Source organism: Lampris incognitus, chromosome 7 (assembly GCF_029633865.1).
Source record: "Lampris incognitus isolate fLamInc1 chromosome 7, fLamInc1.hap2, whole genome shotgun sequence".
In the NCBI taxonomy this organism is placed as follows: domain Eukaryota; kingdom Metazoa; phylum Chordata; class Actinopteri; order Lampriformes; family Lampridae; genus Lampris; species Lampris incognitus.
This window is the reverse complement of record NC_079217.1, coordinates 11,119,822-11,147,628: the sequence shown is the minus strand read 5'-3', so window position 1 is coordinate 11,147,628 and position 27,807 is coordinate 11,119,822. Positions and strand designations below refer to the sequence as shown.

Sequence of the window (27,807 nt, the reverse complement as noted above, 5' to 3'; positions counted from 1 at the left end):
TTGAATGATATGAGAGGAGAGCTGCCAGAGGACCTGAATAACATGTACAAACCAGAAGGGATAGTATCAAATACCACCGAAAATTCTCTAGGCGTTACTGGTACATTATATCTCATTAGAAATTCAGAGTAATTATATAGCAGCCCATCTTTTTTGAACAATTGACCAACTAAAACAAGACCATTGTTAAACCATCTGTCCAAAAACAATGTTTTGTTCTTATAAACAATATTACAGTTGTTCCAGATGAAACAATTCTGTGGAGAGAAATTGTCTTTGTATATCAATGCCCACGCTAAAAGGACCTGTTGATGGAAGTGAGAAAGTTTCAGAGGTATTTTTGGAATGCTATAATTACATAGCAGCAGGAAATTAAGGCCGCCTAAGTTTGAGAACACATGATGTGAAATGAAATTCCAGATAGATGTGGGATTTTTCAAATATTTTTTATCCAGTTTATCTTGAAGGTATTGTTGAGTGCACCAAAATCAATAAAATTCAACCACCTTTGTCATATGCGCTTAAAGTAACAGATTTTCGTAAATAGTGGGTTTTGTTTTTCCATAAAAAATTGTTTAACATTTTATCAATTGATTTGCAGATTGTGTTATCGACATGTAAGGACTGAGCAGCATAGCTTAGACGAGAGATTCCTTCTGCCTTCGAAAGCAGAACTCTACCCCTTAGAGACAAGTCTCTCTGCAGCCAGTGATTAAAGATCTTTTGGGACTTTTCTATAATAGGGCTGAAGTTTACAGAGCTTCTGGATTGCCTATCTTTAGTGATTTGAATACCGAGGTATGTTACAGAGTCTTTCACAGGAATCCCATGAATTGAGGTCGCCAAACAGTCTTTAACAGGCAAAAGTTCACATTTATTAAGATTAGGGAAAAGTCCAGAGGCTTTCGAGAAGGACTGGATACTGTTGATAGCGACAGAAACTTGCGAGGCATCTCGGAGAAAGAGAGCCGTGTCATCTGCCAGTTGACTTATAAATATTTCTGTCAGCTACGACCATACCCTTTAATGAACTGAGTTTAATATGTAAATTAAGGAGTTGCACAGAAAGAAGAAACAGATACACTGAAAGGGGGCACCCCTGCCTCACTCCACGTTTCAAAGAAAATCTTGGGGAAGTACCACTAACAAGTTTTATGGAACTATTACTATTGAAATATAAAGTATGAACTGCATTGCAAAAGGATTGACCAAAACCAAATTTCTTCAAAGCAGTAATAATAAAATCATGTTCTAAGGAGTCAAAGGCCTTATACAAATCCAAAAGAAGAATAAAACTCTCATCCTGCACAAATTCTGGGTAGTCTATTATATCTAAGATTAGTCTTATGTTATTTGAAATATGACGATTCTGCATAAACCCGGACTGACACTCATCAATAACAGTATCTAAAACAGGTTTTACTCTATTTGCAAGAATCAGCGCTAGTATCTTGTAATCGTTGTTCAATAAGGAAATTGGTCGCCAATTATCTAAGAATAAGGGGTCCTTTCTAGGTTTGGGAATCAGGGTGATTAGGCCTTGAGATAAAGTGGGAGGGAGTGCACCCCTATCAATACTTTCCTTAAAGACTTCCACAAGAAATGGGGCTAAGCTGTCAGAGAACTGCTTATAAAGTTCGGCAGTAAGGCCATCTGTACCAGGAGACTTATTAACTTTTAGACACTTTATAGCATCTGCGACCTCATTCAGAGAAATTGACCTATCACAGAGTTCACTGTCAGCCTCACTCAGCTGAGTAATATTATCTATGGAGTTAAAAAAATCAGAAGCAGCTTGAGGGCAATAACTGGAAGAGTATAGTTTACTATAAAAATCAGCACAATACTTTGCTATGGTATTCTTATCGTTAGAAATTGTCCCATTAATATTTAGTTGTAGAATAGAGTTAATGCTGGATTGGTGTTTCTCGAGTCTGAAAAAATATGCAGAGTTTTGCTCTCCTTCTTCAAGCCACTTTTTGCGAGACCTAACAAATGCTCCTTCAGCTTTGCGCTTATAAATCTCATCCAACCTATGCTGCAAGTCAATTAGTTCTGCCTTATCATAGTCGTTGAGAGCCTCTTTTGGTTTGGATGTTAAAGATGTAATCTTATGTATTGTTTCATTCTCGTCAGCCCTTCTTTTCTTTGCCAAACAAATGCTATATTTATGAAAAAATTTGCCAAGTTCATATTTCAAAAGCTCCCAGTTGTTACAAAACATATTTTCAGCCCAAGCTTTGCGCCAGTGAAGCCTTATTAAACTATGAACTTCAGTAACTACTTCCTTATGCTCAAGGATAGTATTGTTAAGCTTCCAATATGACGCTTTAGCATCAGAAGACGATGACAAAGAGATATTTAAGTGAATTGTTTTGTGATCCGAAAGCGGCGTAGGAAAAATGTCAGTTTTAACTTCTTTCAAGTCTTTTGAAATAAGCCAATAATCAATCCGTGAGTGACTGGTTTGTGTCTTATTGCACCATGTGTATGCTCTTTGAGCTGGATGAGAACCCCTCCATGAATCTTATAAATCAAATCTTTGTGCAAACAACTTTACATGTGAGTTAGAGAAGTCTAAACCCCTAGAAGGCCACCTATCCATGCAATTATCAAATACAACATTAAAGTCTCCACCAAAGATTATAAACGAACCTGGATATTTGGACAGCCAGTGCAGTAAACGCTCTTCCAACCAGTCAAAATAAAGATTATTCTGTTTGACTGTTAAATCCATACACATTGACTAAAATATAGATAGAATGTGCAACCTCAAGGATCAGAATAATATAATGACCGTCTTTATCACAGTCAGAGATTAAGATTTTTCCATTAAATCTGTTTTTCAGTATACAAACACCAGCAGAACGCTCTGTACCATGGGACAACCACAAATCATTTCCCCACTGCGACCTCCAGAAACACTTGTCTTGCTCAATTGAGTGGGACTCTTGTATAAAGCAAAAATCTGTGCCAAACTGCTTACAATATAAAAATATGGCTTTACGTTTCACATTACTTCTTAAACCTCTCACATTTAAAGAGATAATAGACAATGACATAAGGATAGAGCAAGGAAAGAAAAAAAGAAAAAAGGACAAATAAGTGAAAGCTTAGACCAAATAAGTGAAGAAGTGGTTAAATTGAGAACTTGTGGTCACTTAAGAGAGTACTGTTGAAGGTGAGAACTGCAAACCCTGGATGAAGGACCAGTGAACTTGAGCCATAACAAAACCTATTTATAATAAAATACAGCCAAAGTAACATATAGCTCACCTCATGTGAGTGTGTGAGTTTTGAAGGCAAAAAATGAAATCTCTCACTCGTTTTAAATAGTCCAACAAAAATAGCTGCTGTTCAACTCACACAATACTCAATGTATGCATGAGTGCTTAAAATAAAGTGCATATTCAAATTATAAATAACTGAGAAATATATGGCAGCTTAAACCTGGTTAGCTGTTGAGTGCAATTACACCTAATATCAAGTAACAAGAAAAAAGAGCAGTCAATGTAAGAGATGAATAGAAGGCAGTTGAACCGTGTATTACTTCAGTTTGTACCTTGTGCTGCCTCAGAAAACGTCATGGAGGTGGAAATATTTCTTTCCCATTCACGAACGCGCGTCCCCCGACGAAAAACGCTAACTTATTTTCCTTGCGTGCTTTATCCACGGCGGGCCAGAGTCGGTTTCTCCGGTCGCGGTCATCAGCTGACAGATCCTCTGCCAGCTTTAAATTGTTGTCCTTCAGGAAGGCTGACTTCTTTGCCGCCCGCCAGACAGCATCACGGTGGACCCTGGATGTGAACTGCATGATGAGGCCTCTGGGTTGGTTGTTGCTGGGTTTCTTAGGACCGAGGCGGTGCACCGTATCTACGACGTCTGGTAGTTTATCCTTCGCCTCCGGTAAAACAGACTGGCACACCTGGATAACCTCTTGCCGCAAGTCTTGCTTTTCCTTCTCGGCCAAGCCGTATAGTTTTAAATTCCAACGCCGTGAATAGCTCTCCAGGTGAGAGATCCGCTTCTCCAGTGTTTCAGCGTATGCCTTGTATTTTTCAAGCTGTGATTCAACGTTGACAACTCTGTCCTTCATATCCTTTATCTCAGCACATACAGCATCAAATGACTCTTTCACGGCTGTGATTTGTTTAGTGTTCTCTTGAACTGCCATTTTCACCTCGGAGATCACTGTGGTGTTGCCACTGACCATTTTTTTCCAGCGTATCCGACCTCGAGTTAATCAGCCTAGTAAGAGACGAGAGCTGGGAGAGAACAGTAGTTGTCTCCGCGTCCCCAACTTTTCTTAGCTTACCGGCAGGAGAGCAACATGGTGTGAGAGGAAGCGAAGGAAAGTCTTCTTCCATCAGGGCAAATTGTGGTGGTTCGGGTACCGCTTCGAGATAGTCATGCATGGAGTCGAGAAAAGTATGTTTACCGTCAGCAGGCTTATCAGGTGTCGAAGTTGACTTCTTGGGTTGGCTAACGTTAGCAGGCTTGCTAGCGGGGCTGATGTTAGCTGTAGACTTCCTAGGTTCGTTCTTTCTTTTCTCAAGTTTGCTCATTTTGGTTTGTTGGCGTCAGCAAAAGTTGCGGGTGAGTAGTAATTGTCCAATAGGCACAAATAAAGTCCTTGTTCACCGTATTTAGTTTAAAAAAAACAATTAGGTTTGCAGAGCTCACGAAAACGTCACCGCTCAGAGCGCCATCTTGGCAATTCTTAAATTTAGTCATGATACAATCGGTCTTTCGGTCGTGCTGTCACGATGCCTCTGATCCTTGGAAGATGGCGCCCGGCGTCGCGTCGCCCTTGGAAACGGCCCAAGTCCGAAAGACCGATACGGACGTGACTGAGCACCGATTAACTAGTCCAAGTACAGTATACACCCAATTTACAGAAGAACGAAAAAGTAGAAAACGTCCCTTTTGCTCCCCTTGGGCACTTTATCCAAACAGTAATTGAGGCTAAATCGGTTGACACTAACCAAATTGTTGAAAATAAGTGGATATATATGCTGCTGAATTGGGGGGGGCACAAGAAAAGTGATTTGGTAGATGACCAGTGACGGTTGCTGATTGCCTCAGAAGCAAATACCGGAATACAACCAGAAATTTGCCCCGAGGAGGATTCGGCAGCATCCGGCTTAAATGAAGCACTGCCTGGAGCAATTTGTGGCACCTCATTGCCTTTCCATTAACTTTTCATTGATTTGCATCGCCGCAGAATCTGGCGTCGCCTCTGATGCAAACACAGAGTAACGCCGGCTTGCCGACTTGCTATTTGGCTCATATTGTTCTGGTCCTAATGTGCTGGACCCCAAATGTGTCAGCATGATGTAGGAAAATCGCTGCTTTACATTTTGATTTTCTCCCTCACAATGACTGGGATTTTTCTGTCTAAAATCGGGCTCCTGGTGCCAGCTCGTTTTTGTGTGTGTGTGTTGCACATATCACCAGGGCAATCAGTTTAACTATCCTATGGTAAAACTAACCTGTTTTCATGTTAAAAGACGGGGTTAAATATTTACTACCTCAGTGAGATTTTGGACGTGTGCCTGGCTGCATCTTTACAGACCAGTGGCGGTTCTAGGCCATTTCAAAGGGGGGGGCAGGCTGGGGCCACGTGCGATTTTAGGGGTACCAAATATATTAAGCACAACTGTTACATACCACCACCGCCCCCATAGCACATACCACACCACCACCCCCATTTTGTTATATGTCTATCGTTTGTCTTTTGGTTCTCCAAAAGACAAACGATAGACATATAACAAAATCCAGTTGGTCCGTCACCTAAATGGTTCGACTATACAACATGATTTATTTTCTGGTTCCCTGCCCCCCCTAACTGTATTCACCACAGTTAGGGGGGCCGGGGGGGGCAGGCTTAGTATTATAGGGGCACTGGCCCCCCTTGCCCCCCCTTAGAACCGCCGCTGTTACAGACCTTTGTGAGCCGTGGTTCGAGGCCTATTTCAACAGCAGCAGCAATGTGTATTTAGACAACCTTCAGTTTTTTATTCCCCATGATGATCACAAGTACTAGTACATGTCTTATTCTCCGAGTGATTGATAGACCCTTACAGACAGCGCTATAACACATTATGTACTTTTAGTACGTTGTAAGTTCGCCCATGGTGGCTTTTAAACACAGGCTCCGTAGACAGTTGTTACTTTCAGGAATTATTGACTCGGCCTTGAGTCAATAAATCCTTTACCTTCACACAAGCCAAGAGATACCACACGTACATCTGAGTACTTTCTACTTCATACCGGCAACGTTATACCACAGGAGAGCTGTCCCAGATAAAAATTAAAGATGGACAAAAACAAGTAGCCGTGACGTGTCGGCTAGCCTAATTATAATGTGTAACTCGCCAAATGCTCACACAGTATGTTGGAGGCCAAATTCAAATGCAATGATTCACACTGGATCACATGTTCATTTCTAATCACATGTATCTGTTGTATCTCAGATGGTAAGATCTTACTCTCCTGGGCGCTGTTAAAATAATTCAATTCCCCATTAGTGGCTTACGGGTTTCATTTGCTTGCCAGTGTTGTGGAAAGTAACTCCAGCTGTCATCTTACTTCGTCTTCATCATTGCCATTTTATGATCTCCAAAAAGGCAGAGAACGATTACAGCAGTGTTTATTGTTGCTGTTGTTGCTGTTATACGGTTATCTGTGCGATCATATCAGCTTTGTTTTAGCACACAGATCTATCAGTAAATCAGACAGGAGTTCTGGACCGGTTTGGGACTACTTGTCCCCCAGTTACAGAGATGACAGACCACAGATATGTTAAGGATCACATGCAGTCTGTGAGCGTCTGAATCTTTTCCCCACGTGTGCCTGCCGTAATCATGCAGCCATAATCAAATCCACTTCCCCTTTCCAACATCCTGAAGCCATTCCTCACTCTCTTATTTCCCTTCTGAAAATCTGGTGCAATTTTAATAAAAGGCAGAAAATCCCGGGCTGAAGACGGTTTAATACTGGGGGAACTGTCTGTATCGCACTGTTACGATGTCAATCATCAGCTATGCGAGACTTGCCGTGTGTCGGGCACGGGGCCTTGCATGTCCTCATCTGAGGACCGCCTGGGGTTGAGAGGAGCATTCGCATGTTTGACATGAGCTGACACCAAGAGGAAGGTAGCGATGAACTGAAGAGAAGGGGAGCGAGGAGGAGGAGGAGGAGGAGAGGCAGAACGTGACAGCAAATGTGACTCAGGAGAGAAGCATCTGAGAAGACATCTGTGAGAGAAAGCGAGGCAAAGTGGGAGAGGGCTGGCTGTCACACTCTGCTGTCACCCGGTGGCCTCGGATTGAACCCTCAACACACAGCAGTGCACGCGTGAACACACACACATACACACAAGTGCACAGCAAACGTGCACATGCATACACGCACGACCGTGTCTATATGCTGCTGACCCAGTAGGTCACACATCTTCAGTACCCTCCTCCTTTGGGGCTCATACTCCGGGCAAAACAGCCTGGCAACAACACTGGCCTGATTTCGCTGTTCATTAAATTACAGCGACACCATCCAAACAGCGAATCGCCCCGTGAAGACAAAACCCTGTCACCGTGCCAAGGATGGGGAAAATACGATCTAAACTGACGCCACCACAAATGAGAGACCACATCTAGAGGACAGACCGGGCTGGAAATGTACAGATGACAAACTCTCATTTGGGCCATTACCACGGTCAGACTCATGGCGCGTGTCATTGCTTCCGGTGGGTTTGGCAGTTGAGAAAGTTGAGGAGAGCAAGGAAGAAAGTGAGAGAGCCACAACAATCTGTGCACACATAACGTCTTCTCGGGGTGAAATACAGCTACTGGCAAGTTCAACCAGAGGGCAGAGAAAGGGCAGCTAGCTGTGTTTGTTGGTGAATGAGCAGTCATGTTTGCTCCCGGGCAAAGGGAGGAAATGAAGGATGCCTGCTCAAGTACTAGTTTTATGGCGAGTCTGAGAACAAGACAAAGCAGGGCTGTGGTAGAGAGTACACAGAGATGGGGTAAAATCCACTCGGGACGTTACTTCATTGTTCTCTGTATTTCCACATAAAAGCAGACCCGTTTCTGATAGCTTTATATTACAGCCAATTCAGGCAGCTTCCCGGAGTCCCATTCGAAATGACTCATAAAATGGGTCAGGCACACACAAGACTACTAAGAGCATAGCTACATTTATTACCATAATGCAGCTAGGTAACATTAATTATGTAGTTATATGTGTACATACACTCTCTCTCTCTCTCTCTCTCTCTCTCTCTCTCTCTCTCTCTCTCTCTCTCTCTCTCTCTCTCTCTCTCTCTCTCTCTCTCTCTCTCTCTCTCTCTCTCTCTCTCTCTCTCTCTCTCTCTCTCTCTCTCTCTCTCTCTCTCTCTCTCTCTCTCTCTCTCTCTCTCTCTCCTATCTGTGTGAGGACTCCTCATTGACTACATTCATTCCCTGGCCCCTTAACCATCAGAGCTACATGCCTCCCTTTAACCTAACCCGAATTCTAACCTTAACCCTAAAGCCAATTCCTAACCCTAAACTAGACCCTTAAAGAAATGAGGACTGGCAGAAATGTCCTCACGTTGCCAAAATGTCCTCACTCTGATGGTTAAACACTCAAATCGGTCCTCACAAAGATAGAAGTACGAGAGAGCAAACACAAACTTTTTTGATTATGTCTCCTTTGTTAGAGGAGTACCGTTTTCTCTGCAAGGCCAAGCACGCCGAACTCGCTTAATTCAATGACGGCCGGCACCGGCAATACTTTCAAATCTGATCATTTAGGGGAAAAATCCTTGGCGGCTACCTCAAAGAGGCAGGTCAGCTCATACTCATAACACTGCTGCGCTTCTCTGTTTAAAACGTTAGGAGCAATCAGCAAAGAATAACAAGTCTCCAAATCACCTTTTGGCTTCAGCTACATCAAAATGAGCCGTTATGCTTACATTAAGAAAAAAGATGGCGGTCGTATCTTGACCTGCTTCTGTGCTCAAGCCCTCAAGACATGTACCACCCACATTCCCAGAAATATAATGCACACTCAGGAATAGTTGACAAAATCATATAGTTTTAGTAAAATAAAGCAGGACAGTCAACGTTAAGCAACTTCACAAGCCATTTAAACAACTTCAGTCGTATTTTGGTTCGCACTGTTGGAGAAAAACGACAAAGAAGAGACAACAGTGTGAGTAAAGTGGTGGCACAGAGTTGTGCCTCGGGACAGACGATGGTCAAAGTCCAGTGGAACCAGCCACCAAACAACAAATACACGGGTGACTAAACTGACCCGCTGTGAATAGCTGGCAAGCTGAGTTACTTGCTGTTGACAGAGGAGGATGTAGCGCCCTCAAGAAAGCAGTCAAACAATCGGGGAACAGCGTGGGTGATGAGAGGATACATGGAGTGAAAGACAGACAAGCCAAAATTTGAATTCATCCATTTTATTTTGCATTATTGGGCTGTCACTTCACCAATAACGCGGTTAGGAGCATCTTCACGAGGCCTACGGCGTACACGCTAGTGAAGAAATGTTTTGTCATCCACATATCCGTCTTTCAGATTTCCATCCTTGCCACGGATAATAAATTACTGTCTGCTAAGACGTAGCTGATCAAATCACTGGGATGAGCCACAATGTAATGGTGTATTTTTACTCTGGGTGCACTGGCTATCGCACTTATTCCCCTGCAGGACACGCTGTCACTTCAAAAAAATAATATTTTTCGCATGTTAAATATGCAGCACCTCTATGTTACTCTGCGTTACCTGGCACATAAAGTACTGCGGTCCCTGTGGTATCTATGGGACTGGCTTAGAGTATGCAGATCTCAAGAATAAATACGACAGCAGTCCAAGAGACACAAATCTGCTGTGTCAACATAAGAAATACCAAGCGGAGAGAGAAAAGCCAAAACAGAGAGACTACAGGAGTGAAAATACAGTGAGATTGCATATCTAACAGCGCCGCGAGCAAAGATGCTGTTTGCACCAGTAAAATAAGAATATGGGCCAGGTTAACAGGACGTGTTTACCGTCTCCACTTGCAGCTTTGAAGGGTTCAACAGGTACACAGGGAAGCACACTGTGAGGAGGAGAAAGATGAAGCGCTGCCACCACAGCAGCAGCCTGTGAGAGTGCACGCATGTGCCTGTGTGAGTTAGCGTGTACGCTCCCTTACTAATTTCCTTTTTTTCCTAATGATCCTCCTCACTTGTCCTCCTCTTTAGTCATCTTTCTCGCTCCCGTCCTATCCGTCAGTCATTCTCTCCTATCGCTCTTTCTGCCTCCCTCCTCCTGCCTCCACATTCAGCTTCGCTTCACAATCTCATTACGGCGGCTGGCCCACACAACATAACTGGCCCACACAACGCAATTACCTATGGTTTGCTCGCCCCTCTTCACATCGCCTCTCTCCTCTCCTATACCCTTCCCATGTTATTCCGCAAGACCCCTCCTGTGTGTACTCTCCGAGTCTCCCTTCAATCTCGTCTTCCCCTCTTCGGTCCATCGCGGCCCTCACCGTTTTCTATTTAGCCCTAGCTCTCTCTCTCTCTTTCTCTCTCTCTGCCTGGCCGCACACACACACACACACACACACACACACACACACACACACACAGCCTCTGCCAAGTCCACCTGACCTTTAATAGTGTAATCATCAAAGTGATGGCCTTTAAAAATTGCTGACCCAAATTTACATACTGCAGTGTCATAAATTGTTATTTAATGGCTCACGCTGCAATATTTGCTTATCGGCACACTAATGAGTGACAGTCAGTGCTGGGCTGGCATTCAGTTGCTTGAAGATAACTCGCTCTTCCACAGAGACTCTGAATTTGATGATTTTTTTTTTCTTTTACTCATCGCAGCTCACTCCGGCCATGATTATTTAGCATGAAGCGGGTTTTTCATGTAGGCCTAGCATCTCAGCAGCTGTACCGGACGTTCATATAGTAGCAGTTTCTTCATTCCCATTGGTCTGCTCTGGATGCGGCTGTGGTATCAGGAGAAAAAATGTCATAAAGCTCCAGTCGAACCTCTACGGCAGATCACAGGCAGGGGAAAAATGATGTACTGTCACCTTGCTTGCCTTGCTTATGTCTTACCCTTCTCCATCTGCCCCTGCGGAATATATTCAGAGCACCTCAACTCTGTTATCGCTCTGATCATGAAGAATTATGACCGCGCAAATGAGCCGCTAACACAATCATAGATCTGCGGAAAAATGTGAGGGAAAGCAGGAGATGTGTGGAAGAGGCGGCATGTGAGGAGGAAGGACCAGAGGGGGCAACGGAAGGGGGACGATGAAAGAGCTATAGGATGGGAGGAATAGAGAGAGACCGAGTGATGAAAAACTGACGGAGAAGGAACCGGGGGAGGGGGGGGGACATAGTTAACTATAATTCGGCCAAGGTCCCCCCCGGAGCTAAATCCATCATACTCGCATATAATTTCCCATTCAAACACAAGTAGGATGTGAATTACACAAAGATGGATAGAGCTACTTAGGGCCTCGTGAGTTCAAGGACAGGCCATGTGGTTTCGAATTGTGTTTCATGTTCCGAATCCCTGAGCAGGATCCTGACAGGCAAGTTAATCTCACAATTCAAGTACGACTTTGCGAGTAAATATCGCGCTAAAATGTGAAAGAGAGGTCACCTCACTGCAAATTTATTTAACAGCGGTAAAAGGGAGCAAAGTCATCGACCTCGAATGGCGACGGCTCAGGGGTATTAATTCTTTATATATCCTTTGTCTGCCTGAAATAGTCACCCTGAGACTGTCAGTGAACTAAAGCCAGGAGATGGCAACATCTGATGTCGGCGGATGAAGACGGTGCGATACATAAATGGCGGTGGGCCATCCGTGTAAGGATCTCATTTACAACTACAGTGCAAACACTACATATCGGCCAGCGGCAGAAACCGGATACCACCGTCAACATCGCGTCATCTACAACGACTGTGATATGCCAGCTCAGTCACAATCATTTTATGGCTCGTTAATGCAGTCAGGCAGACACCTATGTGTTGTTAAAGTGCTTGAATGTGTGCAAATGTCTTGTTCATAGAAACTGACCATACAGGACAATAATGTTGCATTTCTCTGTTGTTTTTGTTTTCAATCCATCCATCCATCCATCCATTATCTGAGCTGCTTATCCTGCTCTCAGGGTCGCGGGGGTGCTGGAGCCTATTCCAGCAGTCACTGGGCGGCAGGCGGGGAGACACCCTGGACAGGCCATCACAGGGCCGACACACACACCCATTCATACCTAGGGACAATTTAGTACGGCCGATTCACCTGACCTACATGTCTTTGGACTGTGGGAGGAAACCGGCGCCCCTGGGGGAAACCCACACAGACACGAGGAGGACATGCAAACTCCACACGGAGGACGACCCACCAAGGTTGGACTGCCCCGGGGCTCGAACCCACGACCTTCTTGCTGTGAGGCGACCGCGCTAACTACTGCGCCACCATGCTGCCCAGCAAAATTGGCAAGGAAATGGCAAATCATGCATTCTGTTGATAAAAGCCATTCGGTCTATCGGTTACAACCGGGACAGCGACAAACACACAGGCAACCGCTAAAGGCTCACTGTAAGGACAAACAGAACCTCGGATCCTCAATACTCAGTAACGGTTTCAACGCAAACCAAGTAGCTCTCGCCTCTTTTTGTGGTTTGTGTCACCAGTCGATGGCCAAGATCAGCTCAAGCACAGAAGAGAAGGAGATAAAGAAATCGAGAGGGGAATAAAGGCAAAAGAGACGCTGCCGGAGTGATGAAGAGAAGAAAAAAAGCACAAAGGGATAATGAAAGGGAGAGGGCCTTAGAGAGTCAAAGACACACACTCAGACACACAGATACAGCCAAGCACACACACATACATCCATGCATGCATGCAAATGCATGCATGCACAGACACACACACAGACACACACACGGCCCCTGGGCCTGTGCACCACATCCATCCTATTAGTTAATGTGTCACTCTAACCCCACACAGGCAGTGACAGCATGCCCACACACAGACGCATACCCTGCCTGAACCAATAGTAACACTGACTAACACGGCTCTACTGGAGAAGGCAAGGGGGCAAAGAATGCTGTTTTCGATCTTATTGGTGATGGTGACTCACCAATGGCCAGGAACACATTGAATTAACGGTGAAAGTTATCATTACCAGGAGGGAGAAGGAAAAGAGGGGATTGTTATCGAAGACGAGGAGACGGGAGAAAAAGCAGAGAGGGCCAATTCAAAAGATGAGAGAGGAGAAGAAAAAGGACCATAAAAAAGGGTGCGGGTGATGAGGAGATATTGTGCCGTACAAAGACAGGGGCAAAATGGTCTAGCACTCATAATGACAGGCTGAATAAATAACTAAGACACCAAATGATTAACAATCAGATTTGATTGATGACGGCCAATGTTGTGTATGAAATGTATAATTACCTCATTAGTGTGACTGGATGGGAATGAGGGTATGGGGTACGAAAGGTAGAGAAGGAAGAGAGCATATGACCAGATCAATTCCTGAAACTGGCAGCTTTAGGAGGCAAACTAATGAAGATTTGGAAGAGGACATCCGCGGGCAGATGTTGAGCTCACAATGTCATAACGTAGCTTTATGAGCATATGGACAATGTTGGACCAGAAACAAATATTAACACGAGTTAATCTTGTGTCACATGACGATATGCTCACACACATCTGTGAACAAACATACAGAATGGACACACACACACACACACACACACACACACACACACACACACACACACATATATAAAAAGCCACAGATATCAGGACACGGAAAACTCCTCACACAAGTCCAGCAGCCTGAGACTGTACGATAAGTGAAAAGATGGGGGCTGAGGGCTAGTGAGTGTCAGGCACCTATCCAGGATGAAACAAGGAACATCCATGAGTACATCAGAAAGAGGGGCCTCCAAGAAGAACTGCTGAGTGAGTACCTCGGGCAGCAAAAGACAGAGAGTGGAGGAAGAAGAAGAGGAGGTATCATGGAAGATCAAGCCCCTCCATGGGTTGTACCATCAACAGATAGAAGACATAGCTGATAGAGAAATCCTACCAGTGGCTAGAAAATGATGGACTGAAGGACAGCACAGAGGCTCTGATCATAGCAGCACAAGAACAAGCACTCAGGACCTGATCGATTGAGGCAGGGGTCTACCACACCAGACAAGACTCAAGATACAGGCTATGCAAAGATGCCCCTGAGGCAGTCCAGCACTTAGTACCAGGGTGTAAAATGCTAGCTGGGAAAGTGTACACTGAAAGGCATAACCAAGTGGCTGGGATAGTGTATAAGAATATCTGTACTGAATACAGGCTGGAAGTCCCCAAGTCCAAATAGGAGACACCACCAAAGGTGGTTGAGAATGGCACAGCTAAGATCCTATGAGACTTCAAGCAGCGTAAAATGGAATTAAATGACTGACAAGCAGGTGCTGGCTAACCAACCAGACATTGAGGTGGTTGACAAGGAAGACAGCAGTAGTGATCAATATAGCAATGGCAACATCAGGGAGAAAGAGCACGAGAAGCTAGAGAAATACCAATGGCTGAGGGAAGAACAAGATCAGCTGTGGAAGGGGAAAGCCATAGTAGTCCCAGTGGTAATGGGAGCACTAGGGGTTGTGACCCCCAAACTGGGACAGTGGCTCCAGCAGATCCAGAAACAACATCTGAGGTCTCTGTCCAGAAGAGTGCGGTCCTAGGAACAGCTAAGATACTGCACAGAACCCTCAAACTCCTTGGTCTCTGATAGAGGACCCGAGCTGGAGGAAGACACACACCACCCAAAAAAGTGTGAGAGAAAGATTTTATATATATATATATACACACACACACACACACACACACACACACACACACACACACACACACACACACGTGTATATAAAAAAGCAACCCAGCCACTGAGCATGCACAAGTCAGTGCATTCTTCATGCTGGTCCCAAGCCTGGATAAATGGGGAGGGTTGCGACAGGAAGGGCATCCAGCATAAAACCTTGGCCAAATCAAATATGTGGATCATAAATCAGACTTCCATACCGGATCGGTCGAGCCCCGGGTTACCAACGACCGCCAATGGTACTGTTGGCCAGCAGGGTGCCAGTGGAAACTATGCTACTGTTGGGTGAAGGAGAAAGAGGGGGAAAGCATGTCCAGAGGCAGCAGGAGAGGAGGAAAGGTAGGAGTGTGGAGGTGAGAATCAGAAATTTGAATGTTGCCACTATGACTGGTAAAGGGAGAGAGCTGGCTGATATGATGGAGAAAAAGAAGGTAGGTATACTGTGTGTGCAAGAGACCAGGTGGAAGGGGAGTAAGGCCAGGAGCATCGGAGGTGGGTTCAAACTCTTCTACCATGGCGTGGATGGGAGGAGAAATTGGGTAAGGGTAATTCTGAAGGAAAAGTATGTCAAGAGTGCGCTGGAGGTGAAGACAGTGTCAGACAGAGTGATGAGTATGAAGGTGGAAATCGAAGGTGTGTTGATTAATGTTATCAGCATATATGCCCCGCAAGTTGGGTGTGAGATGGAAGAGAAAGAAGAATCCTGGAGTGAGTTGGATGAAGTGGTGGAGAGGGTACCCAAGGAGGACAGAATGGTGATTGGAGTGGACTTCAATGGACATGTTGGTGAAGGGAACAGAGTCGATGAGAAGGTGATGGGTAGGTATGGTGTCAAGGAGAGAAATGTGGTAGGACAGATGGTGGTGGATTTTGCGAAAAGGATGGAAATGGCTGTGGTGAATACATATTTCAATAAGAGAGAGGAACACAGGGTGATGTATAAAAGTGGAGGAAAGTGCACACAGGTGGACTCTAGCTTATGTAGGAGACGCGATCTGAAAGGGATTGGAGACTGCAAGGTGGTGACAGGGGAGAATGTAGCTAGGCAGCATCGGATGGTGGTCTGTAGGATGACTTTGGAGACCAAGAAGAGGAACAGAGTGAAGGCAGAACAGAAGATCAAATGGAAGTTGAAGAAGGAAGACTGTTGTGTGGAGTTCAGGGAGGAGTTAAGACAGGCACTGGGTGTTAGTGAAGAGTTGCCAGATGGCTGGGCAACTACTGCAGAAATAATGAGGGAGACAGCTAGGAAGGTACTTGGTGTGTCATCTGGACAGAAGAAGGAAGACAAGGAGACTTGTTGGTGGAATGAGGAAGTACAGCAAAGTATACAGAGGAAGAGGTTGGCAAAGAAGATGCAGTGTAAAGTGAAGAGAGAGGCGGCAAAGGCAAAGGAAAAGGTAAAGGCGTATGGTGAGGTGTATGAGAGGTTAGACACTAAGGAAGGACAAAAGGACTTGTACCGATCGGCTAGACAGAGGGACCGAGCTGGGAAGGATCTGCAGCAGATTAGGGTGATCAAGGATAGCAATGGAAATGTGCTGACAAGCAAGGAGAGTGTGTTGAGAAGGTGGAAGGAGTACTTTGAGAGGCTGATGAATGAAGAAAATGAGAGAGAGAGAAGGTTGGACAATGCGGGGATAGTGAATGAGGAAGTGCAGTGGATTAGCAAGGAGGAAGTGAGGGCAGCTATGAAGAGGATGCAGAGTGGAAAGGCAGCTGGTCCAGATGACGTACTGTGGAGGCATGGGGGTGTTTAGGAGAGATGGAAGTGGAGTTTTCAACTAGATTGTTTAACACAATCTTGGAAAGTGAGAGGATGCCTGGGGAGTGGAGAAGAAGCACACTGGTACTGATTTTCAAGAAAAAAGGTGATGTGCAAAGCTGCAGTAACTACAGAGGTATAAAGTTATGGTATAAGATATGGGAAGAGTAATAGAAGCTAGGTTAAGAGGAGAGGTGACGATTAGCGAGCAGCAGTATGGTTTCACGCCACGAAAGAGCACCACAGATTTGATGTTTGCTTTGAGAATGTTGATGGAGAAGTATAGAGAAGGCCAGAAGGAGTTACATTGTGTCTTCAGCCCGGTATCACGAGATTTTGTGTCATAGTCACGAAATTTAATCTATGAAATCGTTCTGGGGGACATGATGTCACTGAAATTTTGTCGTAGTTTTTGTGTCTTCAAATATATATAAGTGACCGGCATTCTCCCAGGAGAGCAGACCAGCCAGAGCCAGCATCTTGATAACGTGACTCGCGCAAGAAAAACTTGACCCATTAGATACAACTTCATGGTGCTGGACAAGAAAATTTCAGTGACATCGTGTCCCCCAGCATGATTTCATAGATTAAATTTCGTGACTATGACACGAAATCTCGTGATACCCGGTTGGTGTCTTTGTGGATTTAGAGAAAGCATATGACAGGGTGCTGAGAGAGGAGGTGTGGCATTGTATGAGGAAGTCGGGAGTGGCAGGGAAGTATGTAGGAGTGGTGCAGGATATGTATGAGGGAAGTGTGACAATGGTGAGGTGTGCGGTTGGAATGACAGATGGGTTCAAGGTGGAGGTGGGATTACATCAAGGATCAGCCCTGAGCCCTTTCTCGTTTGCAAAGGTGATGACAGATTGACGGACGAGATCAGGCAGGAGTCTCCGTGGACTATGAGGTTAGCGGATGACATTGTGATCTGTAGTGAGAATAATGAGCAGGTTGAGGGGAGTCTGGAGGGTGGAGGTATGCACTGGAGAGAAGAGGAATGAAAGTCAGTAGGAGCAAGACGGAATACAAATGTGTGTATGAGAGGGACGACAGCGGAATGGTGAGGATGCAAGGAGTAGAGGTGATGAAGGCGTATGACTTTAAATACTGTCAACTGTTCAAAGTAACGGGGTGTGCAGAAGAGAGGTGAAGAAGAGTGCAGTCAGGGTGGAGAAGAGTGTCAGGAGTGATTTGTGACAAAAGGGTACCAGCAAGAGTTAAAGGGAAGGTTTACAAGATGGTAGTGAGACCAGCTATGTTATGTGGTTTGGAGACAGTGGCAATGACAAAAAGACAGGAGGCGAAGCTGGAGGTGGCAGAGTTGAAGATGCTGAGATTTTCATTGGGAGTGACGAAGGAGGACAGGATTAGGAACGAGTATATTAGAGGGACAGCTCAGGGTGGACGGTTTGGAGACAAAGCAAGAGAGGCAAGATTGAGATGGTTTGGACATGTGTGGAGAGACGCTGGGTATATTGGGAGAAGGATGCTGAATATGGAGCTGCCAGGGAAGAGGAAAAGAGGAAGGCCAAAGAGGAGGTTTATGGATGTGGCGAGGGAGGACACGCAGGTGGCGAGCATGACAGAGGAAGATGCAGAGGACGGGAAGCGATGGAAACGGATGATCCACTGTGGCGCCCCCTAAAGGGAGCAGCCAAAAGTACTAGTAGTTGTAGATTCAGTACAGTACATCCCAGTAAAGATTTGCATTCTACATTGATATTCAAATAACAGTAAATGGCCGTTTATATATATATATATAGAGAGAGAGATTTATATATAAATTTATATGTTTATATACCCCCCTGCGAGCACGTGCACACACACACACACACACACACACACACACTTGTACACCAATGACGGTGTCAACCATGCAAGGTAACAACCAGCTCATCAGGAGCAGTTAGGGGTTAGGTGTCTTGCTCAAGGACATCTTGACACTTTTGCTGGAAGGAGCCGAGCATCGAACCGGCTACCTTCTACTTACCAGACGACATGCTTGACACACTCACCTACTGACGCCCCAAGTAATAATACATTAATTGTCTATAGCTGGACTACAAACGGAATGTGGAAAACTGGAGCTCTCCAAATGACCACATCACTTAGTATGCGAGTTCATTCGGACAGCATTTTTCCAAGATTACGTTCTCATTACCACTTAAAAGGCAAAACAACACCCTCTATTAAGGCAGCCCCCCCCCCCCGTTTACCATCTTGGGGTCAGGACATTGCCAGTCAGTCATATTCCTCCATGTATCGCGCATTGGGATCCATGCTCCTCCTAAAAGCCTACTGACATGTGGAGATGAGATAGGAGAGGATGGGCTCACCTGGCAGACTGTGTAAATGGGTAACAGTAAGCCAAGGGTGTTGATGGCAAGTAACCGGATATGAGTAATGCTCATTGCCATTTCACAGGCCATGATTTTTGTCCCCCCCCCCTGTTTTCTTTCCCTCCCCAATTGTACCCAACCAATTACCCCACTCTTCCGAGCCGTCCTGGTCGGTGCTCCACCCCCTCTGCCAATCGCCAATCCGGGGAGAGCTGCAGACTACCACATGCCTCCTCCGATACATGTGGAGTCACCAGCCGCTTCTTTTCATCTGACAGTGAGGAGTTTCGCCTGGGGGATGTAGCACGTGGGAGGATCACGCTACCTCCCCCCTTCCCCTCTCGAACAGGCGCCCCGACCGACCAGAGGAGGCGCTAGTGCAGCGATCATGACCGGGACACATATCCACATCCGACTTGCCACCCGCAGACACGGCCAATTGTGTTTGCAGGGACGCCCGATCTAGCCGGAGGTAACACAGGGACTCGAACTGGCGATCCCCGTGTTGCACCGGCCATGTTTAAGCATACAGCATCAGTCAACTTTCTCCATACTTGCCCGTGTATTTAGTTGTATTGGAGCCTTTTCATAAACGCTGGTTGTATCTGAGCCTGTTCATAGAAGTGAGCCTTTAGGAAGCCTCTCTGGCGCCATTTCGGTCTTCACCTTTTTCTCATAAACACAAACCCACTCCTGCAACGCTCCATCCATCATCTGAGCAATGATTAGGGAGAGGCAGCACGACAGGCCACAAGACCCACCTCTCTCACGCATACACACGCACATACACACACACACACACACACGCGTGTGTGGACACGCCGTTTTCAGGGGCTTGGGGGGGCCGCTGTCAAACCAATGTCTCTCTAGATGTCAGTTCATAGCTGGATCAATTCTGAAAACTGAAGAGCCACACACAGTTTCCCTCTCTTTCTCCTCTTAATCGGTACCTACCACAGACCTGCACACACCTGACAACGACCCTCCTTTCCCACAAGACGCAAGGCAGCGCAGTCCCAAAAAAAGTGGCTCGCACGCGCGCGCGCGCGCGCACGCACGCACGCACAATATCCCAGCGTGCATCTCAAACGTGGACTCTGAGGAGGCTTTCCTTTTATGTGTCACACCGAAAAGACGCAATCGCGGGTAACCTTTATTACTCATTAGTTAGGCGCGCGTATGCGCGCGTGCGCCGAGGGCGGATTGGGTGGGCGACGGGAGCAACAATTTGGATATGACGAAAAAGTACGGCTAAAATCTGCATACGGGTTCTCCTAAGAGTAAAGGGCTGGGCATCTGCGAGCTCTTCCGACGCGTCTCATCCAAGCGACGGGCGAATGTGTGGATTTGAGCCGTGGCTGGTGGCGCGTAGCAGCCTCCTCCAGTCACCCAGCAGCAGGTAGAGTAAACTGGCAATCTCGGTCGTTTCCAGCCAAGGTGGACTACGGCTCAAAACGATGCGTGTACCGTGCCCGTCCCCGACGACCAGCTAGTAAGCGAATATAAGCCGGAGCAAATCCCTGCTCCAACCCCACGTCCACCAATCCACCTCAAAATCCAATCAGCCTTGACAGACATGCACCGATCCCATCCATCCATCCATTATCCGAACCGCTTATCCTGCTCTCGGGGTCGCGGGGATACTGGAGCCCACCCCAGCAGGCACTGGGCGGCAGGCGGGGAGACACCCTGGACAGGCCGCCAGGCCGTCACACAGGGCCCACACACACGCACACGCACATTCATACCTAGGGACAATTTAGTACGGCCGAGCCACCTGACCTACATGTGTTTGGACTGTGGGAGGAAACCGGAGCCCCCGGGGGAAACCCACGCAGACACGGGGAGAACATGCAAACTCCACACAGAGGACGACCCGGGACGACCCACCAAGGTTGGACTACCCCGGGGCTCGAACCCAGGACCTTCTTGCTGCACGGGGCGGCACGGTGGTTAGCGCGGTCGCCTCACGTTGCACCGGCTGTATAGGCTAATTTAGAAGGACTTTCTTTCCATATGATAATCCCACACGAAGCCCACGCGCGTGTCAGTTCGGTTGTCCATGTAAGTTACTGTAAGGTTCTTGACTCTCGACCCGGTCTGACAGACTCGAACGAACTGCACGTCACCAAACAGGTCCGCGTTTTCAGGTGTTCCGTCGATGCGCGCTGCCTGTCGGTTCAGCGCACGGTTAGGGTAACGGTTAGGGTAACGGTTAGGGGGTTTAGACCGCTGTCGATTCGCGCCACGGGAGCCTTTTTCCCCACAGGGCAGCATAAACGGCCACAACACCGGCTCCGCTCATGCGGTGACCCAACTGTTGCTCACCCGGCGCTACCTGTTCGGCGAAGCCTTCATTTCCCGAATAAGACGTGTTTAAAAGATGGAGGGGGGGTCGAGTTTCAAACGCGTTGCTGGGGGGGTGGGGGGTGAGTAAATCAACGCCACTTACGTGTCGAAGTTCTTGCATGCGGTCTTTCATGGCTGTCACTCTGATCCGCCGGGTCCCGCTGCGCTGCTGGAGCGGAGGAAAGGTTGTCCGGGTTTTTTGGTTTTCGTTGTGTTTTGTTCCCCCAAACTCTTGTCCCCTCAGCGCTTAAATCGGCGGTCCTGCCTCGGTGGAGGAGCCGGGGGATGTGAGGCGGGGTCGTTTTAGAAAAGAAAATGTAAAAAAAAATTTTTTTTAAAGCGGGGTGGGGGGGGGTATCCGACAGCGCGCGACGCTGGTTTTCCCGCTTCGGACGCGAGGACCGCTCTCACACTCGGGTGACGCTCGTGAAAAGGTGAGGCGAGGCCGTCTAGCGTTAACCCATCGCACACCTTAATGTCGCCACGGCGCTCAGCAGAGAGGCGCTACTAAGCTCACACCTGCGCGGACCTTCCTTATAATCGGCGAGCTTCGCTTCACCAACTCGCCTCCTCCTCCGATCCGGTTACCAAAGAAGCTGCGGGTTCCGCGATAACGCCCCAGCTGGGCTGTCATACTGACGATGATGATGATGGGGTGATGATGAAGACTCAGGAGGTCGATGACTACGGCACGGTAGCGACCTCTGCTGATAATATGCGACACAGCAGAAGAAGAGAGAGGGGGGGTCCATACAGTGTTTCTCAACCGAGTCCTCAAGGACCCCCTATCCTGCAGATTTTAACCCTGCTTGTACTTACTCGACCAATCATCTCGCAGCACTTAATTACGCAAGGTGTGCAACATCTGACAAAATTCATTGCTGATTGGTTGAATAACTGCAAACAGGTACCTATTCAGGGTTGCAAAGAAAATATGCAGGATAGGGGTTCCTTGAGGACTGGGTTGAGAAACACTGCATTAATACTCACAGCCTTCAATAAAGCTGATGTGAGTAACTGTAAATCATATGAATTTCTCGTTCAGCGAAGTTTCTGATGTGCAATTCAAGAACAGAGCCGTATGCAACCCGGTGTCTAAATGAGAAATGACGAATGCCCTCGTTGGCCAGTTCTGTACATGAAAGATTTAATCAAACCACAGCAGCTTTTCACCTCTCATAATTTGTTGCTGATTTTCCAATTCTCTGACCGCAGCCCGAACAGACAGATACGGTCACCACCTTTTGTTCTTCGGGTTTCTGTTTCGTCTTCTTCAGCTAGCGGGCAGCCCAGGGTTTAAGTCCTCTGTATATAACCAACCAAGCATTAGCATAGTACAAATCTTGTCAACAGTCATTTGCGAGGAACTGGCAAACGCTTAGACCAAATGCAAAAATGAATGAAGGCTGCCCATTTTGTATTTCACCGTTTCCGTGTCATCTGCTTGAGCTATCGCGTCGGAAACACTGATCGAGTCCAAACGCTGCGGCTACACAGGTGATAATCCGGTGGGATTTTCCAGACTTGTACAAATGAAGGCATAACTGAATAAGCCAGGCTTAGAAATTGGGTCGTCTTTGCCGTCCAGTGTACTTTGTGTCTGGCCGAACATCCCTGCATGGAATTACCAGAAAGAGAGAGAGAGAGAGAGCCAGCGAGACAGAGAGACAGAGAGATGGCATAAGCAAAGGGATAAAGAATAAAATGAATCAGAAGTGGTGCCACGTGATTAAGTTAGTCAAAGTGCATCGTTTCACATTATCCACAGGCTTTTGTACGGATACGATGGATTTAATTTGTGTGAGGTCACATTCTGAAAACTCACTCCCTGTTTAAAATCTAAATAACATTGGTATTATTCTTTCATTTTCTGGCCATAAACCTGATCCAGTGCTCTGTACGAGTTTGACAGCGACCCATGTACATACCGGCCCTGTCTTCTTCTTCTCTCCTTCTTCTCCAAGATCCAGTCTTTTCCCTTCTTTGCAGACTTCCCCCTCATGTTTTTGAAGCGAGATCTTCACAGAGAAAAAGCGTAGTGTTCGACTGAGCTGAAAACTTAATTTCAATTCATCTATGTTGTGTGAAAAAAATTCACAATTTTTTTTTTTGTAAAATGTTTCACAAAGTCTTGTGTATAATAACCAGGACAATAGATCTTAACATAAGCAGCATGTGAAAGGGAGGAAAATCTGCCTGACAGGGCTTCAAATCAGACAGGACGACAACCCTTTGTTTAATTTCTGTAGGTCCCTTGGCTTAATGAGGCAGGGCATGTGGGAACCTGCACTCACCCAAAGCCTGTGACCTGTCTTCTTGACATACAGTGGTTAATGCACAGGTAGCTTGTCTCTCTTAACATGTGCACTCCCACTCCACTCAACCTCTGGAAGGCTACTGTCCGTCCAGGGGTGGGCAACGTGATCCAGAAAGGGCCGGTGTGGGTGCAGGTCTTTGTTCCAACCAAGCAGTTACACACCTGAGTCTACAAATCAAGGTCCTTAACAAAGACTGCCCGTTGACTAATAGAATCGGGTGTGTAACTGCTTGGTTGGAACAAAGACCTGCACCCACACGGGCCCTTAATGGATCATATTGTCCATCCCTGGTCCATGCTAACTTCAAAAAAGCCAAGTTCTAGGTCCAGACTTCTCACTGCCTTGAGCGTAAAATGGAATTAAATCCTGTATTCCATCACAACTTCATTGAGCTGGATATTAATGCATCACATCCTACCCTGCAAAAAACTAACTGGAAGCATAAAAAGCATAATAAAAAGCAGTGCATGTAGACCTGGGTTACTAGGAGGAAGGAATTTGAGATATGTCACCACTTTCATCAAAATAGCCCTTGTTTACAGCAATAAGTTTATTGAACACATGTAATCACAGGCAGTATCTGCCTACTAATTGCAGTGGCTTTACCTTTGTCCTGAAAACTGAACCTGGTTTGGAATGCTTCTCTCTACAGTTTCTGAGCCCAATCCCTGAAGTAGAAAAAAGGACAAGGAAATCGAAGTGAGGATTTTAGTGAGGGAAAGACGTCCCACTATTAACACCTAGTCTCCATCTTTCTTACTTTAGGAAGGACTCCTGTTACCCCGGCAAACAGACAAAGGAAGAACCTATGAGAAACAAGAGAATGTTGATCAAGATGGAGAAATATACAAAACATTTCAAATGCCAATTCTTGCCCCAACTGTACTGTTCAACGAATTTTGCAGGCCTTTTATGAGGAATAAAAATGCAAATGTTGGGCATCCGGGTAGGCACATGTTGGGCATCGTGTTGGTAGCGTAGTGGTCTATACCATTGCCTACCAACACAGGGATCTCCAGTTCGAATCCCCGTGTTACCTCCGGCTTGGTCACGCATCCCACGGGAGGAAAGCTTGATGTGGGTATGTGTCCTGGTTGCTGCACTAGCGCCTCCTCTGGTTGGCCGGGGCACCTGTTCAGGGGGGAGGGAGAACTGGGGGGGAATAGCGTGATCCTCCCATGTGCTACATCCCCCTGGTGAAACTCCTCACTGTCAGGTGAAAAGAAGCAGCTGGCGACTCCACATGTATCGGAGGAGACATGTGGTAGTCTGCAGCCCTCCCCGGATCAGCAGAGGGGGTGGAGCAGCGACCGGGACGGCTCAGAAGAGTGGGATATTTGGCCGGGTACAATTGGGGAGAAAAAGGGGGACAAAATCCCCCCCCCCCAACAAAAATGCAAATGTTACTGGTTGAATAGCCAAGTCAGGGCATTTCCTCTGTAAGAACTAACTTTTTAGCCTTGCTGCTGTTGGGATAGTCCACCACCATGCCTCCACTGAAGCCTGCCCTCATGGCCTGGGCTGTGATCAGCTCAAGCTATAGAGAAAGAAAAACACAGACAACAGTTGAATAAAACTGAACCAATTTACAAGTAACAGATCTTAGTCATAATCACTGGACTGAAGCCCTCTTCTGCAGGCTCACACCCATTTACCTTCTACTCCCACCCACTCATCTTTCACTCACTAACACACACAAACACACAAAAAAGTATTTTCCTACCTGTTCAGAATTCTCGGGATAAATCTGAAATACTGCACGTGCACCTCTTGACTGAAAGACAAAGAAAGCAGACACTTCAATGAGCTGAGTTTGGTTTGCTTTACAGAGACAGAAGCTCTCATTATTTCATGTAAGAATCAAAATGAACCATAACACCATACCAGGCAAGAATAGAGAGTACTGAAAAAGGTGTATAGTCGCCTGGGAGGACTGTGTGTCTTTTTGTCGGCATTGCAGAGCCACTGTAAAGCAGAAATACTGACAGTGTGGGGATAGAAAAGAAGATAAGAGAGGAGAAATGAAGAACAAAGGTTACAAACTCAAACAATGTAAAAATAAATTTGAGGTTCAGCTCCTTTAATCTATTATCTTATAGACACAGACAATCAGTTCATTACCTGATGCAACCATCAAAAGTGCCAGGTCGGAAAGGCATCCCTTCGCCCATGTCCCCCAACACAAGGTCTCCCTCTACCTCCCTCTCCAGCGCAACATCTGCCCCAGACAAGAAAAGCTCATTCATTTTGGGGATTTTTTTTCCAAATCTATTTATGTGGAACTCAGATTTCTGAATTTGCCAGGAAAACAAAAAAGAAGAAGGCTCAAGACAAAAGAACATAGAATTAAAGAGGATCTATTTCATATGGAATGATGGCTGTCAAACTAACCCAACATTGCAGTGCTGATGTCCACTCCAACCCATGAGTGTCCTTCCTCTGACAGAAAGTCTCCACTCAGCCCTGAACCACACCTGGGAGACATGACAGAGAGTTACCGGCATTGGTCTTCTTTCATGGGCATGGCACTGCCATCAACTTGATTGATTGATTGACTGATTGATTGATTGATTACATTGTCATTATACTGAATCGGAGGGCAGACAGTTCAAATTTGTAAAACTGATTAAAATTCAACTGACAATGACCAAGTGTCCTGTGATTCATCAGAAATGGTGCAGACATACTTAATTGTTGATAAATTGGTTTGAATTTAGTACAACCACTGTCCGACGGAGCATTTTCCTAAACATGTCATCTGTCCGAACTACTCACACACCCCACATCGAGCAGAAAACAGGGCTGTTCTTCTGGGAGGTTCAAAAGCTCTACAGCTCTTTCTGACATCTGGCTTTGGATCTCAATCATCCGAGAGCTGGAAAATGACAAAACATACAAGTATATATATAATTTTTTGTTTCTTGGTATCCACTGTTGTCAAAAATAAAGCAATATTCCAGACTGAAAATGTGGTTTAAGTTTAGGTACGTTTAGCAAGAGGCAAACTGAAGTTGGATGTGGAGTTGAAATAGATTTTCCCCACATTACAATAGAAATGTCTTCTGAGCTAGTGATCGATTCAAAAAGCCGTTAAAACAGGCCGCAGTCTGCAACTTGTTAGTAAGGTATTTCATTTAAAAACTTAGTTGATAAAATATTATCACACTCATGCCTGATGCCATCCAACACAATAGACTATAGTAAAGCAGAAACAAATTACTGTAGTGTCCTAGTGGATTTTGATTAACATTACTATAAAACACAACAGCCAACAGTATTTCCAGCAGTCCCTCCCCCCACTTTATTGCACAAATACTATAGCTAGTACTAGACAACGCACTATAGTGTTTGCTGTGTTTTTTGTCTATGCATTGGCCAAATATTGTATATGACAAAACAAAACGCAGGCAATGCTTTAGTAATTTTCTTTCTTTTATCGATAGTCAATTTTCGTATGGGATCTGGCACCAAGGACGTTGGACTAAAATGAACAAAACAGTCGACTTACTTTTGAGAGTATTTCTTGGCTTCTTCTTCGTTGTAGAACTACGGTGATTAGATCAGATATTGCAGTGGTTAGTCTTGAAAGTAGTTAACTGTCAATGCGCTCTACTTACTACTGAAAGCATGCCAAACTAAATTCATATATTTATCATAGACACTGGTGCTTAGGGATGACCACCACTTTCGGGAAAGACAGCGTACGCTACATGCCAACGATAGCAAGCAAGTCGTGTACCTTTCCAATGCATTTCATATTACGAAATATATTACTAACCATTTCTGGAGGGGCCATATGTTCAGGCCTTCGACCACTGGAGGCCATGGTTCTCGGTATATGCGACAGTATCCAACAATAAACAGCTGATATTAAGACTGCCGAGTTAAATGAGCTAAAGGCTACCAACACGTGAGAACATGAGACGTCACACGTACGCGACAACTCACGCCTGGCGTTAAAGGGACAGCCAAATATTTCACATCCAAAATCGTAGTTCGGAGACTGTTGCAACAATCGTTTGAAGCATAAAACATGGACACCTTTAATGCTGTGCAATAATGGAGCCGTTGTAACAAAATAAAGCCACTCTGTCCGAGTGAATTGAATTGTATAATCTTTATTACAACAGTCAACGTA

At 45.8% G+C, this 27,807-nt stretch overlaps 2 protein-coding genes across 2 annotated transcripts in view; both read right to left on the bottom strand.

The window, feature by feature from the left end:
• stx1a (syntaxin 1A (brain)) overlaps window positions 1-21,822 on the bottom strand; it is a 127,179-nt gene extending 105,357 nt beyond the window's left edge. The window contains exon 1 of the mRNA XM_056283119.1: window positions 21,455-21,822. Coding sequence (XP_056139094.1) covers window positions 21,455-21,484 — 30 coding nt within the window. The 5' untranslated portion in view covers window positions 21,485-21,822. The remainder of the gene's footprint in view (window positions 1-21,454) is intronic.
• Window positions 21,823-22,482: 660 nt separating this feature from the next.
• Window positions 22,483-27,731, bottom strand: bud23 (BUD23 rRNA methyltransferase and ribosome maturation factor). Its single transcript, XM_056283774.1, has 12 exons — window positions 27,448-27,731; window positions 27,178-27,215; window positions 26,449-26,544; window positions 26,061-26,143; window positions 25,791-25,887; window positions 25,554-25,650; window positions 25,393-25,443; window positions 25,121-25,206; window positions 24,430-24,475; window positions 24,276-24,337; window positions 23,280-23,369; window positions 22,483-22,965 (listed from the first exon to the last, which is right to left on the bottom strand). The coding sequence occupies exons 1-12, from the start codon at window positions 27,493-27,495 to the stop codon at window positions 22,911-22,913; spliced, it is 849 nt and encodes a 282-aa protein (XP_056139749.1). The 5' UTR covers window positions 27,496-27,731; the 3' UTR covers window positions 22,483-22,910.
• Between the last annotated feature and the right edge of the window lie 76 nt (window positions 27,732-27,807).